General features: G+C 40.7%; 1 protein-coding gene across 1 annotated transcript in view; it reads right to left on the bottom strand.

Annotated features, from left to right (window-relative positions):
• LOC102950028 (integrin alpha-X-like) overlaps positions 1 to 18,150 on the bottom strand; it is a 28,529-nt gene extending 10,379 nt beyond the window's left edge. Inside the window, exons 1-6 of the mRNA XM_042971625.1 lie at positions 16,728 to 18,150; positions 16,439 to 16,596; positions 16,142 to 16,296; positions 15,095 to 15,226; positions 14,933 to 15,006; positions 14,576 to 14,717 (exon numbers count right to left, since the gene is read on the bottom strand). Of these exons, the coding sequence (XP_042827559.1) occupies positions 14,576 to 14,717; positions 14,933 to 15,006; positions 15,095 to 15,226; positions 16,142 to 16,296; positions 16,439 to 16,596; positions 16,728 to 17,110 (1,044 nt within the window). The 5' untranslated portion in view covers positions 17,111 to 18,150. The remainder of the gene's footprint in view (positions 1 to 14,575; positions 14,718 to 14,932; positions 15,007 to 15,094; positions 15,227 to 16,141; positions 16,297 to 16,438; positions 16,597 to 16,727) is intronic.
• Between the last annotated feature and the right edge of the window lie 280 nt (positions 18,151 to 18,430).

Here is an 18,430-nt window from a genome sequence, read left to right as displayed (position 1 = left end):
AAATTATAATACCATTTTACAGTTAGATATTTGTAAAAGGGAAGGTAAATGGGATGAAATACCTTCTGTTCAGTCTTTTATGATTTTGTATCAGAATAAGCTGGCTCAGAAAAGATGTAAAATTTTACTTCAACAGCATAGTGACACTAAAAAATCTGTGTTGCCTGAATCCAACTGGAGAAAAGAAGATAATTTACTGATTATTGAATTAAACCCCCAAAGGGGGTGCCAGAGCAGCTGCCCCTCCACAGCAGCTCCATTCCAACAACTTGAGCACCAAAGGGACCCTGAACCAGGTCCCCTTACCTTCGGGGGTGGGGGGCAGAGTTTGGAAAGATTTCCCCTTCTCATATGCAGCAGGGTGTTTAATTCATCCAGGGAATCACTGATTCCTGAGGATGGCAATATCTGCTAACACAGGTCCCAATTGGATGTTCAGACGCTGGAAGAATGATTTGGGTCCACTCTCCATTCTCTACCTCAGATTTGTTTAATTGAAAAAACAATATGCTTACTTATAGAGATGACCCCAAGAGGATGGAAAATTTGTTTTCATCTATTTTTGCCACTCACAACCCACTTAGGTAGAGGTACAAAATCTGTTAAATACTTTCCTCACTTCTAAGGAATGCTGCATGTGGCCAGGAAAAGGCTAGAGAAGAAGCTAATCAGCTACATGCTGAAACCCCAGTAACCCCTTAAGAGCTGATTCCATGATGGCCATTGCTGCTGTGGATCCCAACTGGAGTGTCAACGTTGGAGACTGCAGTTAGCTTGAACACTATCAGGATTGCATTTTAGCTGGATTAAGAAAAGGAGTCCCTAAGCAAAGGAGTGTAAATAAGAGTCAAGAAGTTAAAACTGAATGAGAACCCTTCAGAATTTCCTGAAAGAATTTTTGAGACACATCAGAAATAAACTGATATTGATCCTGAGGCACCAGAAATTTTTAAGATGATCAATATGATGTTTATCAAACAAAACGTATCTGGAAATTCAAAAAAAAAAAAAAAAAAACTCCAAAAGCTGCATTGGTAATGCCCTTCACAATTGTTTGAAACTGTCTTTGAAGTTTTTAACAGTATCAACAGAGACCAAGCACAAGAAATAAAAGAGCACCAGAAAATGAAACAGCATGTTGCCTTGTTAACTGCGGCCTTAACTCAAGGAAATCCAAGACCAGGCCAGGGACCCCTAGAGGGTGAGATCGACAACAGATAAGAAATTCAGGTGCCCCAATTTGGGTCTTGTCAATATGCCTATTGTAAAGAAGAGGGCCATTGGAAAAGAGAATGCCTTAGGCTCATGAGTTCTCTTAAGGGGACAGAGTCCCAAAATGCCCACCAGATACCTTAACTGGCTGATAGTGACTAAGAATGAAGGGGATCAGGGGTTCCTTTAAATCTTGTAAAGCCTATCATCATATACCACAAGGAACCCCAAATAACAATGGCAATGGGAAATAGACTCATGGACTTTTTACTGATGTGAGGGCCACATATTCAGTACTCTGGGTTCTCTCTGCTATAGCTGTACCAAGAGTTTTGGGAGAAGTATTGACTAAAACCTTCCCACAACCACTAAACTGCCAAATGGGACAAATTCACCTTAAACGCAGATTTCTGAATATGCCCGAATGTCCCATCCCTTTGCTGGGCTTTGATCTATTAACTAAACTGAATGCTAAAGTTAATTTTGCTATTGGATCCATAGATATAAAGGTACCACCAGAACAAGCTTCATCAAGGTAGAGAAGTTCTATTAGAGCTGCCTGAAGAAGTCATCTGAAAAGTAAGATCAGATGTTTGGATGGATAGGAAGCCAGGACAAGCAAAAGCAGGGACACTTGTACATATTAAGTTTTGTGATGGGAATTCCAAACTTCAGATAGTACCCATTAAAGAAACAAACTAAAAGGGGGAATTCAGCCTGTCCTCTCTGCCTTCTTAGAATTTGGCCTTCTCCACTGTTGCCAGTCCACATACAATGCACCTATTTTTTTCTGTTTATTTATTCATTTTGAGAGAGAGAGAGAGCATGCAAGCACATGTGAGTGTGGAGGAGTGGCATAGAGAGAGGAAGAGAGAAAATCCCAAGCAGGCTCCACACTCAGTGCAGAGCTCAACACAGGGCTCTATCCCACGATCATAAGATCATGACCTTAGATGAAATCAAGAGTTGGATGCTCAACCAACTGAGCCACCCAGGCACCCCTACAATACACCTATTTTGCCTGTACAAATTTAAGAGCCATTAACCAAACTGTAGAAGATATCCACCTGGTGGTAACTAATTCATATACTCTCTTAACAACCTTGCCGGAGACTTTCAATGGTTTACTTTTCTAGATTTAAAAGATGCATTCTCTTACATCCCTCTCAGTTCAGACTCCCAAAAGCTGTTGGCATTTGGAAAGAACCTGAGACTAAGAATAAGCAGCAATATTGCTGGATGGTCCTTCCCTAAGGTTTTAAGAACTCTCTCTGCATTTTGAGGAAAGTCTTAGCCACAGACTTAAGGGACCTCCAATTATAAGGGGGAACCTTCCTTCAATATGTAGTTGATATTTTGGTTGCAAGCAAGACTAGAGAAACCTCAGACCAAAATATGATTTTGACCCTAAACTTCCTGAATTAGCAAGTCTATAAAGCCTCAAAGAAAAAGTCCCAAATCTCTCAAACATGTGTTAAATATCAAACTGTCAAAGGGACAAAGGAATCTGCTCCAGACCGAAGGGAAGCATTAGCAAAGGGTCACAGTGCTCACTACCAAAAGACAGTTGCATGGATTCCTAGGCATCACTGGATTTTTCCACATTTGGATTCCTGATTTTTTAAAATATAATTTATTGTCAAATTGGTTTCCATACAACACCCAGTGCTCATCCCAACAAGTGCTCCCCTCCATGCCCATCACCCACTTTCCCCTTTCTCCCACCGCCATCTACCCTTAGTTTTTTCTCCGTCCTTAAGATTCATCACTAAACCTCTCTATGAAATTCTTAAAGGAAGAAATAATGAACTTCTTGATTGGACTGGAGAATGTCATTAGGCATTCCAAGTTGTTAAAGAAAAGCTACTCACAGCTCCTGCTTTGAGCCTTCCATATATCAGGAAGCCTTTTGATTTGTCTGTCCATGAGAGTCAGGGGATCAGTCTTGGGAGTGCTAACTCAGAATTTGGGCAACATAAAAAGATCTGTTGCTATTTTTTCTAAATAATTAGATCTAACAACCAAGGGATGGCCAATGTGTGTGAGAGCAATAACAGCCACTTGTAATCTATTACAAGTAGAAAAATTTGCTTTGGGGTATCCTACCACACTGCATACTCCACATTTACGTACTCTTCCTACTGGAACAAAAGGGTGGCTACTGGCTCACCTCTAGAAGATTAGGCAAATATCAGGTTGTCCTATTGTACAACCCCAATGTTACTTAGAAAGCGGTCTCCACCTTGAACCCAGCCACATTGCTCTCCAACAACACTGAGGGACACATACATGACTGTATACAGATAATTAACAAGTTTATTCCAGCCATCCTGATTTTATGGATCTGACACTGGAAAATCCAGACTTTGAGATGTTTGTGGACTGGAGCAGTATATCATGGATCACGGACAATAAAGAGCTGGATATGCAGTGATGACCCATCAGTAGAAGCTCTCTCACCAGGTACCTCCACTCAGAAAGCTGAAGCCATAGCTCTCATAAGAGCCCTCCATTTAGGTATGACAAGACAGTGACTATTTTTACTTATTCTAAATACACCTTTTTATCAGTCCATGCACATGCAGAGCCATTTTGAAGGAAAGAGGTTTGTTAAATTCAGGAAATAGGGAAATTGAACATGACAAAGAGACTTTACAAGTACTAGAAGCTGTTTTGGAACTCAAGGAGGTAGCTATTGTCCCCTGCTGAGGACACCAGAAATTGGACTGTTTTCTTGCCAAAGGTAACAATCAGGCATGATCATACAAAGACTTCAAAAACCCTCTATAACAGCTTTAGTACCAGACATAGACTTAACTAAATACCAACTCTAACCTTCCTCTGAAGACCTAAGAAGAGCTAAGAAATGGATATTTGGACATATTTCTGGCATTGAAACTGGCTGGAAATATAATAAATAAGGAATAAACCTTAACCTAGAACATCTTATGGAAGAGATAATTAGTGATATTCACAAAGCACCTGTTATGGACATAATGCTGCTCTTTAATGGATCCAATCATATATTATGGATCCCAATATTTAGAAAACTGTTCAAAAATAGTTGAAAAATGTGACATTTGTGCTAAAAAAAAAATCCTAGGACCGAACCCCCACCAGTCCTAAAAGATATAGAACTTAGAGACACCAAACCTGGAGAAAATTGGTAGGAAGATTTTACCATGATGCCGAAAACAACAGGTAACTTTCAATATTTGCTAGAATTTACAGACACCTCTACAAGTTGGGTTGAGGTTTTTTCATGCCATTCAGAGAAGTTTTCAGAAGTTTTCAAAACACTTTAAAACCAATACTAGGTTTGGATTGCCACTAACAATTCAGAGAGACAATGAAGCAGCATTTGTGGCTAAGGTCACACAAGCAGTATCTAATGCCTTGGGCACTTGATGGAGACTACATACTTCCTAGAGACACCAATATTCTGGGAAAACAGGAAAAAAAATGAACCATATGCTTAAAAAACTTTGGTAAAAATCTGCCAAGAAACCAACTTAACTGGGAAAAAAGGTCTTGTCAGTTGCCCTGCTTCAGTAAGAGTGGCTTCTAGAAGTAGGCTTGGTTTAATCCCCTATGAAATGTTTTATGAAAGACACTTTCTGTATTCTTTTCATGACTTAGGAGTTCCAGGTGGGGCTCGTGTTCGGGATTTGGATACTATCGGGTACATTGATTCTTTGGGAAATATTCTAAGTGCTATACATACATTTGCTTCTATCAGGTTGATGCATTTCACAGATGTATTCTTACACCGCTTGAATCTTGGAGACTTGGTGTTATTAAACACCTTGAATAAGAAGCACCTGGAGGATCAACTCCAACCTCAGTTGACAGGACCTTATGAGGTACTGTTGACCACCATTCTTCAGTGAAACTGAAGGGAATTAAGCCATAGATTTACCACACTCAAGCTGGTTCCACAAGAATCCATTGGTTCCCTATGTCCTGTCAACAAGAACATAGGGAAAAACTCTGCTTGGACCAGAAAGCCTGAGATGGACCTGAAACTGCTACTTGGGAGAACTGGTCTAAAGAAACCAATAGATAAGTAACAAATGACCTATTAATAGTTTATACACTATGAATGTTATTCCATTTTCTATTTGCATTTTCCTGTTACATTTCCTAAGTAATTTCCTATTACAATCTCTCGAGTTTGGAAAGATAACTCCATGATTAGGATTTCTCAAATGTCATATACCTATTGGATATGTCACCCTAAACCACACTCAGTGTACAACCACAATGACCCAATAGTAATGCCTGTAACCAACTTTTCTCTGATCCCTAATTTTTCAATACATCTAAATCAATGCACTCCATTAGCTTAGAGTCAGGTTAATCAACTTGGCCTCCCTCATTTTCCTTATCCTTTAATTTTCTCCCAACTATCCCAAAATATGGGCCTCTCACATTCAATGGTTGGAATACACCCCAGAAGCTTGTATTTCTCCTTTTGTTTACAATATAATCATAACAGTTAATAATTTCACCTCTTGTTAAATTAATTGACCCTTTTTCCTTTCATCACCTTTTAGAGATTTTTGAGAAACATGCTGTTTTAAAAGTTACTCATCTTGAGCACTGAGTGTTGTGTGTAAATGATGAACCACTGGAATTTACCCCCAAAACCAAGAGCACACTGTACACACTGTATGTTAGCCAATTTGATGATAAATTATATTTAAAAAAACAATAATAAAATAAAATGTGTACTTAAAACAAAAACAAATAAACTTTTAAAAATTGAAAAAAAAAAAGTTACTCATCTTGTCCTGCTCCTCTCTGTACAATACTGAAAACTAAAAGAACTTGACAACATAGGACCCCCACACCCTTCTGTGTTACTCTCTTACCAATTACACCAAACTTAACTATACTTGTTCTTGGTTTCAAATAATACAACGATTCTGCAAAATGAAAGTATTGACCCCAATAAACTAAGAGAAGTGCTATGTGAACCCCAGGTTACATTTTTGTTTGTGGATATCAACACTTCCCTTGGCAATATGAATGTTTATGTGGCTAGCACATGGGAGGTACTTGTCTCCTAGGACATTTGGTCACCCCTTTTTTCATATATAATTCTAATAAAAGCAGACATTTGACAAGTCCTCTCAACTGTTCTACAGGTTAAAGAGAGAAATCACAAAATATTCTGATTATTTTCCCAGAAGTCAGGAAGATGGAATTTGGTACATGTTTGGGAGACCATTATTGCCAAGGTGTTGAAATGACATCACATGAACATATGATAAGAAATTCTTCCGTAACTTTAGGAATTATTAAATAAAATAAAACTTCCCAAGCCATAGCGGCCCAACAAAAGGCCTTGGGCAGGAATAGTTTTATATAATATAATTTAATATTAATATAATTTGTAAAATATATAATTTTATATAATATAATATATAATAGTTTTATATAACATAATTTAGATTATATTTTAGCAGAGCAAGGAGGTGTTTGTGTAAAAGCTAATTCATCATGCAGCATATATATTAGCACTTCCTCAGAAATTGAAGCTTGTATTTACAAAATAAGACAACAAGCTACTTGGTTACAACAAGTCTCCCCTAATGTCCCAGACTCAGATTTGGACTCGTTTTCCAGGTTATTTTCTTGGATCCTCCAAGAAATTAGATCAATTTCCCTAGGATTATTCATATTCCTACTTCTCCTTTGCTACTTAATCATAAAATGTGGTATAAAATGTACAAAAATTATTAACCAAAGTACAAAAATTTTGGTAATGCAAAATGTTAGCTTACAACATGGAACAAAGGATATTTCCAAATAAGTGCGAAAAGTTTCCATTCCTCTAACCCTGATCTACACACTATTTCAGCAGGAAGTAGCTAGAGTAGTCATCATCCCAGTTCCCTCAAGAATGAGGAATAATCAAAAGACAGTGGGCATGGAAACCAGTAACCAAAGAGTTAACAGGACTAATAAGTGCAACTGCAACTTTTTACCCAAATCTGCTTGTTCTCAGAATGCAGCCTGCCACCATGTCTCTGTAGATAACAGTCTTGCCTGATGCCATGATAACAGAAGGTTGATTTAGTTGTCCTGCAGAGACTCAAGCCTTCACTAAGAAACTGACCAGAACCAGGGAATACACATGGCAGAGAGGTAGGGGGACCCAAAGCTTCCTAGTCCCTCAAACACAGCAGTGTTGAGGCCAAAGGACTTTGAATTCCAAGAGTCCGGGCCACAGAGTGACAGAGACATCTCCAGGGGCCCACAAGGACAAACTGGTGGGCCATAGGTGTATGATTGTGAACTGGGAGAGATAAAATGGGTGGCATAGGCATGAAGGGGAGGGATCCCCTTCTGTGGAGAGACAAAGGGGAGAGAAAGAGAGGCTGTGGAAGTGTAAGACTATATTTGGACAAGAGAGAAACCACAGACCTGAGATCAAAAAAAAAAAAAAAAGAAATATCCAATTTCTAACTTCGAGGCTTTCTCTGGACTGGAGTCAGCTGCCCTGTTCTCACACCTGGAAAGGAGGGGAGCCCACCCAGGGCTCAGTAACTAGTTCAGCGACACAGTCCACAGTGGGAGAAAGCAATCCCCTCCCTCATGTGCTGTGGGAAGAATGTATACAGCCATTCAAAGGAAAAAGCACCCTGCCTGTGCCCACCAGCCAGAAACCATTTATCGGTGGGGTGGAGCGGCACTTCTCCCGGAACTGAGGTGCACAGAGTGGGACCCTTTAAGACATCAGGGTTTGAATCCCAGCTGAGCACTAGGGAGGCATAGGAGTCGAGTCAGTGGAGCAAAGAAAAAAAATAGGCCTGCTTGTGCCCACACAGTGCTGCGAGGACTACCTGAGCAGAGTGGTTTGGAACACCTGGTCTGGGGAGGAGAGACTGGGGTGTCACCATTTTTCTCCCCATCACCAACAAGGTGGGGCTTCAGAGAAGGGACAGCAGGCCCACAGTGGAGGCGGGACTCACCTACACCAAACCATACCCTTCAACACCAGATAACTACATATCTACCAGAGATTGACATTGACCAACCAGGCACCCCCTCTTCCAGATGAGCGCTGCCACCGGTTCCAAGGCACCCAGAGGTTTTGCCTTTCCAAATTTAATTCTTGGACAATTCTTAGTTTATATATTTTTTCTTCCTTTTCTCCTTATTTCTTCCCTTCCCTAGTCTGGGTATTCAGGTTGTTGGTTTGTTTAAGCAGACATATTTAATCTATTTTCTTTATACCTGTTCTATATCTCCCTCTTTATTTTCCCCTCTCTCTTTCTCTCTCTCTCTCTCACTCTCTCTCTGAATTAAGCCACATAGTTCTCTGCCTGGTCAATTTTCTTTTCTTTTCTTTTTCCCTTCCACGGTCATTTTTCTCTTTGTATGGGATAAGGCCTGTTCCACCACTCCCACCACCCCCTTTTTTAAAAATTTTTTTTCCAGGGTTACTTTAATGAACAAATCAAAGCACACCTGGTACAGAGTCCAAAACATCACTATGAGGAGGGAAATAAAGAAGCTAGAGTCACAACAACAGAGAGTACATAACACACTCCAAAAAACACCTCCTGAAGGTCCAGGTCCTGGACAGTGTATAGTAGTGCTCGCAGGTGCAGGACACAAAAGTTTCTAAAACACAGAAGGGACAGAAAACTAGCCAAAATGATGAAACAGAAGGATTCTCCTCAAAATAAATTCCAGGAAGAAATGACAGCTAAAGAATTGATCACAACAGATATAAACAATATAACTGAACAAGAATTTAGAATAATAGTCATAAGATTAATCACTGGGCTTGAAAAAAAAACATAGAAGACAGCAGAGAATCTATTGCTGCAGAGATCAAGGAACTAAAAAATAGTCATGATGAATTTAAAAATGCTGTAAATGAGGTGCAAAATAAACTAAAGGTGCTGACACTGAACACTGAAGAGGCAGAGGGGAGATTAGGTGAAATAGAGGATACAATTATGGAAAAAGATGAAGCTGAGAAAAAGAGAGATAAAAAAAAATTCTCGACCATAAGGGGAGAATTAGAGAACTAAGTGATTCAATGAAATGGAATAATATCCATATCATAGGAGTTTCAGGATAAGAAGGGAGAGAGATAGGAGCAATTTGAACAAATCATAGCTGAGAACTTCCCCAATCTGGGGAAAGAAACAAACATTGAAATCCAGGAGGCACAGAAAGCTCCCTTCAGATGCAACAGGAATCGATCTTCTGCATAACATATCATAGTGAAACTGTCAAAATGAAAAGATAAAGAGAGAATTCTAAAAGCAAGAGATCTTAAAGGGGACTCTGTGAGGAATGTTGCAAAGACTACAAAGGACCAGAGACATCACCAAAAAGATGAAACCTACAGATAACAAATTAACATTAAATCCACATCTTTCAATAATAACACTGAATGTAAATGGACTAAATGCTCCAATCAAAAGACATAGGGTATCAGAATGGATTAAAAAAAAAAAAGACCCATCAATTTTCTGTCTACCTTTAGACCTGAGGACACCTTCAGATTGAAAGTGAGGGGATGGAGAACCATCTATCATGCTACTGTAAGTCAAAAGAAAACTGGAGTAGCCATACTTGTATCAGACAAACTAGATTTTAAACTAAAGGCTGTAACAAGAAATGAAGAAGGGCATTATGTCATAATTACAGGGTCTATCCATCAAGAAGAGCTAACAATTATAAATGTTTATGCGCCCAATTTGAGAGCTCCCAAATATATAAAACAATCACAAACATAAGCAATCTTGTTATAAGAATATGGTAATTGCAGGTGACTTTAATATTCCACTTACAACAATGGACAGATCATATAGGCAGAAGATCAATAAAGAAACAATGGCCCTGAATGATATACTGGACCAGATGGACTTGACAGATATTTTCAGAACTTTTCATCCAAAAGCAGCAGAATACACATTCTTCTCGAGTGCACATGGAATGTTCTCCAAGATAGATCATATACTGGGTCACAAAACATCCATCAATAAATATAAAAGAATTTAGATCATACCATGAACATTTTCAGATCACAATGCCATGAAACTTGAAATCAACCACAGGAAAAAGTTTGGAAAACCTCCAAATGCGTGGAGGTTAAAGAACATCCTACTAAAGAATGAATGGGTCAACCAGGCAATTAAAGAAGAAATTTAAAAATTTATGGAAACAAATGAAAATGAAAACACGACAGTCAAAACCATTTGGGATGCAGTAAAGGTTGTCTTAAGGGGAAAACACATTGCAGTCCAGGCCTATCTCAAAAAACAAGAAAAATCCCAAATACAAAATCTAACAGCAAACTTAAAGGAACTAGAAGCAGAACAACAAAGAAACCCCAAGGCCAGGAGAAAAAGAGAAATAATAAAGATCAGAGCAGAAATAAACAATATAGAATTAAAAAAAAAAACAAAAAACCAGTAGAACAGATCAATGAAACTAAGAGCTGATTTTTTGAAAAAATAAGTAAAATTGATAAACCCCTAGCCAGACTTCTTAAAAAGAAAAGAGAGAGGACCCAAATAGATAAAATCACGAATGAAAATGGATTTATCACAACCAATCCCTCAGAAATACAAGCAGTTATCAGAGAATACTATGAAAAATTATATGCCAATAAACTGGACAACCTGGAAGAAATGGACAAATTCCTAAACAACCACACGCTTCCAAAACTCAATAGGAGGAAATAGAAAGCTTGAACAGACCCATAACCAGCGAAGAAATTGAATCAGTCATCAAAAATGCCCCAACAAACAAGAGTCCTGGGCCAGATGGCTTCCCAGTGGAATTCTACCAGACATTTAAATCAGACTTAATACCTATCCTTCTCAAGCTGTTCCAAAAATAGAAATGGAAGGAAAAGTTCTGGACTCATTCCATGAAGCCAGCATTACACTGATTCCCAAACCAGAGACCCCACAAAAAAGGAGAACTACAGGCCAATATCCCTGATGAATATGGATGCAAAAATTCTCAACAAGATACTAGCAAATCGAATTCAACAGCATATAAAAACAATTATTCACCATGATCAAGTGGGATTCATTCCTGGGATGCAGGGCTGGTTCAATATTTGCAAAGCAATCAATGTGATACATCACATTAATTAAAGAAAGGCTAAGAACCATATGATCCTGTCAACAGATGCAGAAAAAGCATTTGACAAATTACAGCATCCTTTCTTAATAAAAAAAACTCTCAAGAAAGTCGGGATAGAAAGAACATACCGGAACATCATAAAAGCCATATATGAAAAGCCCACAGCTAATATCATCCTCAATGGGGAAAAACTGAGACCTTTCCCCCTGAGATCAGGAACAGGACAAGGATGTCTACTCTCACCACTGTTGTTTAACATAGTGTTGGAAGTCCTAGCATCACCTATCAGATGACAAAATGAAATAGAAAGCATCAAAATTGGCAAAGAAGTTGAGCTTTCACTTTTCGCAGATGACTTGATATTCCACATGGAAAACCGGAAAGACTCCACCAAAAAGCTGCTAGAACTGATACATTAATTCAGCAAAGTCACAGGGTACAAAATCAATGTACAGAAGTCTGTTGCATTTCTATACACCAATAATGAAGCAACAGAAAGAGAAATCAAGACTTCGATCCCACTTACAATTGCACCAAGAACCATAAAATACCTAGGAATAAATGTAACCAAAGATGTAAAAGATCTGTATGCTGAAAACTATAGAAAACTTATGAAGGAAGTTGAAGAAGACACAAAGAAATGGAAAAACATTCCGTGCTCATGGATTGGAAGAATAAATATTGTTAAACTGTCAATACAACCAAAGCTATCTACACATTCACTGCAGTCCCAATCAAAATTGCACCAGCATTCTTCTCAAAGCTAGAACAAACAATCCCAAAATTTGTATGGAATCAGAAAAGACCCTAAATAGCCAAAGTAATGTTGAAAAAGAAAACCAAAGCGGGGGCATCACAATCCCAGACTTAGGCTCTACTACAAAGCTGTAATCATCAAGACAGTATGGTACTGGCACAAAAAACAGACACATAGACCAATGGAATAAATAGAGACCCCAGAATTGGACCCATAAATGTATGGCCAACTAATTTTTGACAAAGCGGGAAAGAGTATCCAATGGAAAAAAGATAGTATCTTTAACAAATGGTGCTGGAAGAACTGGACAGCAAGCAACATGCAGAAGAATGAAACTGGACCACTTTCTTACACCATACACAAAAATAAACTCAAAATGAATGAAAGACCTAAATGTGAGACAGGAAACTATCAAAACTCTAGAGGAGAAAACAGGCAACAACCTCTTTGACCTCAGCCGCAGTAATTTCTTGCTTGACACATCTCCAAAGGCAAGAGAATTAAAAGCAAAAGTGAAGTATTGGGACCTCATCAAGATAAATAGCTCTGCACTGCAAAGGAAACAATCAACCAAACTAAAAGGCAACTGACAGAATGGGAAAAGATATTTGCAAATGACATACCAGATAAGGACTTAGCATCCAAAATCTGTAAAGAACTTACCAAATTCAACACCCAAAAAATAAATAATCCAATCAAGAAATGGGCAGAAGACATGAATAGAGACTTTTCCATAGAAGACATCCAGATGGCAAAAAGACACATGAAAAGATGCTCAACACACTCATCATCAGGGAAATACAAATCAAAACCACACTGAGATACCACCTCACACTGGTCAGAGTGGCTAAAATTAACAACTCAGGAAACAACAGATGCTGGCGAGGATGTGGAGAAACGGGAACCCTCTTGTACTGTTGGTGGGAATGCAAACTGGTGCAGCCACTCTGGAAAACAGTGTGGAGGTTCCTCAAAAAATTAAAAATAGAACTGCCCTACAACCCAGGAACAGAACTACTAGGAATTTATCCAAAGGAAACAGGAGCGCTGATGCATAGGGGCACATGTACCCGTATAGCAGCTCTTATGGGTGCTATATAGCCAAATTATGGAAACAATAGCCAAATTATGGAAAGATCCTAAATGCCCATCAAGTGACGGATGGATAAAGAAGATGTGGTTTATATGTACAATGGAATGCTGCTTGGCATTGAGAAAGAATGAAATCTGGCCATTTGCAGCAACGTGGATGGAACTGAAGGGTATTATGCTAAGTGAAATAAGTCAGTCAGAGAAAGACAGATACCATATGTTTTCACTCATATGTGGATCCTGAGAAACTTAACAGAAGGCCATGGGGGAGGGGAAGGGGAAAGAAAGTTACAGAGAGGGAGGGAGGCAAACCATAAGAGCCTCTTAAATACTGAGAACAAACTGAGGGTTGATGGGGGTTGGGGGAGAGGGGAAAGTGGGTGATGGGCATTAAGGAGGGCACCTGTTGGGATGAGCACTGGGTGTTGTATGGAAACCAATTTGACAATAAATTATATTTAATAAAAAATAAATAATAAAAATAAATAAATAAACATTTAAATTTTTTTAATTAATAAATAAAAGGTTTAAAAAGAAAAAGAAACTGACCAGAACCAGTCATGACCACTGACTGTCTCTGAGAATGCACATATGTCCAATGTATGAACTTTTGACATAGAAGGGCCTAAAACCCTACTCTCAGATCATATTATGGACACCAATCTCTGGTTGTGGATTGCATGAAAACATATGTAGAAGCTTCTCGCAGGCACAGATGACAAAATGACTTCAACCTTCCCCTACTTATTAATTTCCTTTATCTGATTTTGAAGTCATGTAGCTCCTCTCCCCTATAGCCAGACTCTTTTTTTGTTTGTTGCCTTAAAAATCTCTGACTCTCCCCCTTGGAGAAGGTGGATTTGAGGCTGGATTTCCCATCTCCTGGTTGGGCTGCCTCTCGAATAAACCCTTCCCATGCTGCGTATTCAATGTCTCAGTGACTGGCTTTGCTGTGCACTAGGCATACAGACTGAGGTTTGATTACCAAAGTATCCAAAGCCCTGATCTATAGAAACCAATAAATTCAACTCTTTCTTCTACAGAACAGTGTTTTAAACTATTTGAGGGCCAAGATGTTTTATTTAAAGAGGAATACTTATATGGTGTGGAAAACAAAGAAATTTAAGGCAGGGTCCCCTTTCTCTCCACATTTGCAGCCTTGTGGGAATTAATTTCTGATAGTATCTCTAAAATACAATACCCAGAGTTGAACACAGCATGAGCCAAGGCAAGCTCCAGCAATATAACCATATTCATCCAACTATGATCACCCCAGTCCTCTTGGCTTACAAGAGGCTGCTAAGCAATGGTGGCACCTGCCTGAGCTCTAAACCAAGCACAGGAGTCTCTGCTGACCCCCAGCCATCAGCTGCTTTCTTCCCCAGATACCTGGCTCCCTGCCACACGACGATAAGACAGCCCTGGAGGGTAGAAGAAGGTGATTGTGGTTCCATAGGAGTCTTCACCATCATTCCACACTGTCACTTTCATATTCAGCTCCAGGGTACTCCCCACCACCAGAGTCTTCAAGCTAGTTGTTGGGGTAGAGGGCAGGAGATAATTCTGGGACTGGGGCTAGAAATGGTCTGGGGATAAAACACAGAGTGAGGAAGTAGGGAAGAAATGGGGTACAGGTTGTCTGTTTCTGAGCACAGGGTAGAAATGTTAGGGAGAGCCAGAGCAGGAGCTCCAGGTTCAAGAAGAGGGGTTGGGGAACCAGGGCAGGTCTAAGGAGTGGTAGCTCACCCTGAGAAGTCAAAGGAGATGCCAAGGTCATCCTGACAGACATGGTCAGTTCCACAATTCTTCTCAAAGGGAAGCTGAAAGGGAAGGCAAATGAGGTTTTCCCCAAGTTCTGGAGTCCACACCCTCCACTCCTTTCTGGAAGATTCCAGTACCAGGACTCACAGAGGCCACGAAGTATCGCTGAGCATCCACAGCCAAGACAGGCTGGAGGTTTCCAAAGGAAGGGATAGGTTTGCCCACCAGAGAGAAGTTGAGACGCAAGGTGATGGGGGTCACTGAGTCCTCCACACAGGCCTAGAGAATGGACATTGAAAACAGCAGTGGCTAAAGAATGCATCCTCACAGTCACTAGCTGTGTCCTGTTCCCTCATCTGTAAAATGTAAAATTTGTGTGCAATGACTATAATTCCACCATGCAGAACCTCTGCTTTGCCTATTTTCTGCCTTGAATTCCTTACCCCCAGCCTCCTACACAGCTCATTCATTCTATTCAGGATCTTCCCAAACTCTACCTGCTCAAGAGGTCTTCCCAATACCTTCTCTGCTCTCCTCCTTGACTTTATCCTTTTTTTTAATTTTTAAATGTTTATTCTCTTTTTTTTTTTTTTGAAAGAGAGAGAGAGAGAGCAAGTGGGAGAGGGGCAGAGAGAGGGAGACACAGCATCCAAAGCAGGCTCTAGGCTCTGAGCTGTCAGCACAGAGCCTGACACAGGGCTCGAACTTATGAACCACAAGATCATGACCTGAGCTGAAGTCAGATGCTCAACCGACTGAGCCACCCAGGTGCCCCGACTTTATCTTTCTTCATAGCATTCATCACTATCTGACATCTATTATCTAGGAACTTGATTGCTTTTGGCCTTCCCCTAGAGTTTCCCATGATCATGCTGTGTCCCCAGTGCCTCAGACAAGGCCTGTCTCAGAGAAGCAGTTCCTAAAAGAATCCCAGTACATCAACCCATAGCTCTCTAAACCAGTGGTTCTATCCTAAAATCCAGCTATATAGCCTCAGCAATTACAGGTGACCCATCCATTTATTCGTTTGCTCACTCACTCATTCAGCTAACAATGTTATGCACCTCCTGTATGCCAGGTGCTGTGCTGGGGCTGAACCACAGTGAGAATCAGAACACACTCTGTTCTTTCCCTGCCCAGCCCACTGCCAGCCTCAGAATCTCTGCCATCCCCAGGACTTCAAAGTCCCCTTACTAGGAGGAGCAACCTCACGGTCTCACAGTACTGTCTCAGCCCAAGGACTCGGATATGAGTCAGATTCCGGGCTTTTGTCTCCTCAAAGATGGCACGGGGATTCTGGCGGCCAGGGTCGAGGGTCAGGTCAAAGGTCACAGAGCTTTGGAGGTCACCTGCAGGGGAAAGGAGGGGATAAGGAGAGATGAGAGAGCCAGAAATGCCTCAGGTGGACAAGGTTCAAGGTAGGAGACAGGAGTCCTGAGCTGAGGGATTCCAAGTGTCAGGGTATCTTGGGTCAAAGAGGAGAGGACTCACCCAGCCGATTCTTGGGACTTTCATAAATACGAAGGCAGACGTTGGCATCACCCAGTGCCTTGACAGAGGCTGTCTCTTCCCGACATTCAAACACAGACCTGGCAATCTCTGCAGATGTGAATTGGATATTCATCCACACCCTGAGCACAGGTCTGGTCCTATGAGTGGAAAACTGAGCTGATGGCAGGCCCTTGATCCCAGGAAGACAACGTGGGATGGGGATTGGGAGGCTGGAGTCCTACGTGGACTTAGGATACCATCTGGAAGTGTCTGGGAAAGGCTTTCTCACCTTAGCAACACCACCTGCCCCTGGGCCCCCACAGCCAGGTCCACCAGTCCATCCAGGGTAAGGTCCTGACCCCCACTCAGTGACTGCCCAAAATACTGGAGGCTGGGGGAGAGCTGGGAGCCTGAGATCCGCTGGCGAGAAAGGGAACGGCAAGTCAAGTTGAGGGTGAGGGAAACGAGTTGGAAATTAGCAACAAGAGGAACAGGAAGGTATGAATGTGGGAGACAGAAAGAAGAGGTGAGTAGTGAAAAGATGTCACCAGAAGTGCTTAAAAAGAGGAGGTGGGGTGGGGCAATGATGACTAAAGAAAAGGAAAGATTCCTAAGACATAAGTGAAGACATGGTGATTGAAAGGCTGGCCTGGCGACCTGGGTCTCATTCATTCATTAATTTACTTAGTCTCAGGTTCAATTATGGAGCCTCCACTCATGAGCATGAGGCCTTGGGCCAGGATCTGATCTTACTGTGCCTCAGTTTCCTCATGCTTCATATGGGGATAATAATACCTCAGAGTTTAGCTGTGAGTAGTAAATGAATTAATGCATATAGTTCTTTGAACAGCACCTGGAAAAGTCACTAGTCAGTTACTGATTATGATGAGTATTAGGGCTAAATGGGACCTCAGAGCTCATCTGACCCCACCTCCTACTTTTCAGACAGTGCCAAGGCCACATGACCTTTAAGAGATCAGCTCCATATCTGAAATCAGATCCTCTGACACCATGCCCAAGGCCCCTTTTTGCTCCCAAGGGCGACCATATCTCTTCAGAGGACAAGGGATGGGAAGTGGCTGTACCCATAATAAAATGCTCTGGAAACTTGCCTCCCCTGTGCATTCCTTCTCTTTTATTTCCATTGCCCCTGTAATGACAAATCCCTTGAAGAATGTGTCCTTTAAAATCTCTGGACACTGCTGGGACTGGAAGACATTAAGCATAGTCATATTAAATAAAGAGTAATTTACCAATTACTAAGGGTGTCTAGAAAGGAAGAGGCAGGAAGTGATATACAAACCCAGTCAAATGGCTTCATGCTCAAGAAAACTGATCTTACCACCATATCCTCAGGTTTGTGTGGGGCCCAGTGGGAACAGGGTAAGTCCTTCCCAGTCAAGTATGTTGTGGGATACATCATGGTGGGAAGGAGGAAAATCATGGTGGGCCAGCAAATCTGGAAAGGTCTCCTCTTAGAGTCCTTATACCCTCTTGGGTATAACTCAAGTGATATTTGCAATTGAGATTTTTCATAGATATGCTTCTAAGCAGCTGTAGCAACGTGAAGTTAAACAGGTGGTGTGGAATCAATGCAGTTTCTTGACATCTGGTGTTATTGTCAACAAAGCCTTTCACCCTCTTCTTAAACTTCCAAGTTCTTTAGTGGCGCCTGGGTGGGTCAGTAGATTAAGCGTCTGACTCCTGATTTCAGCTCAGGTCATGATCTGCTAGCTTGTAGCAATGCAGAACCTGCTTGGGATTATCTCTCTACCTCTCTCTGTCTGCCCCTCTACTACTAGCACACCCTCACTCTTGCTCTCTCTCAAAATGAATAAGTAAACTTAAAAAAAATTCCAAGTTATTTAGAACCCCTCCCATTGTTAAACTGTATTAACAATAGTTGATTATAATACTGTAACACCAATTATATGCCAGGCACATGTGTATATTTATACTATGTATGTACTCTATATGTACTAACTCATTTAA

Source organism: Panthera tigris, chromosome E3 (genome assembly GCF_018350195.1).
Source record: "Panthera tigris isolate Pti1 chromosome E3, P.tigris_Pti1_mat1.1, whole genome shotgun sequence".
In the NCBI taxonomy this organism is placed as follows: Eukaryota; Metazoa; Chordata; class Mammalia; order Carnivora; family Felidae; genus Panthera; species Panthera tigris.
This window is presented reverse-complemented; position numbering and strand designations above follow the sequence as displayed.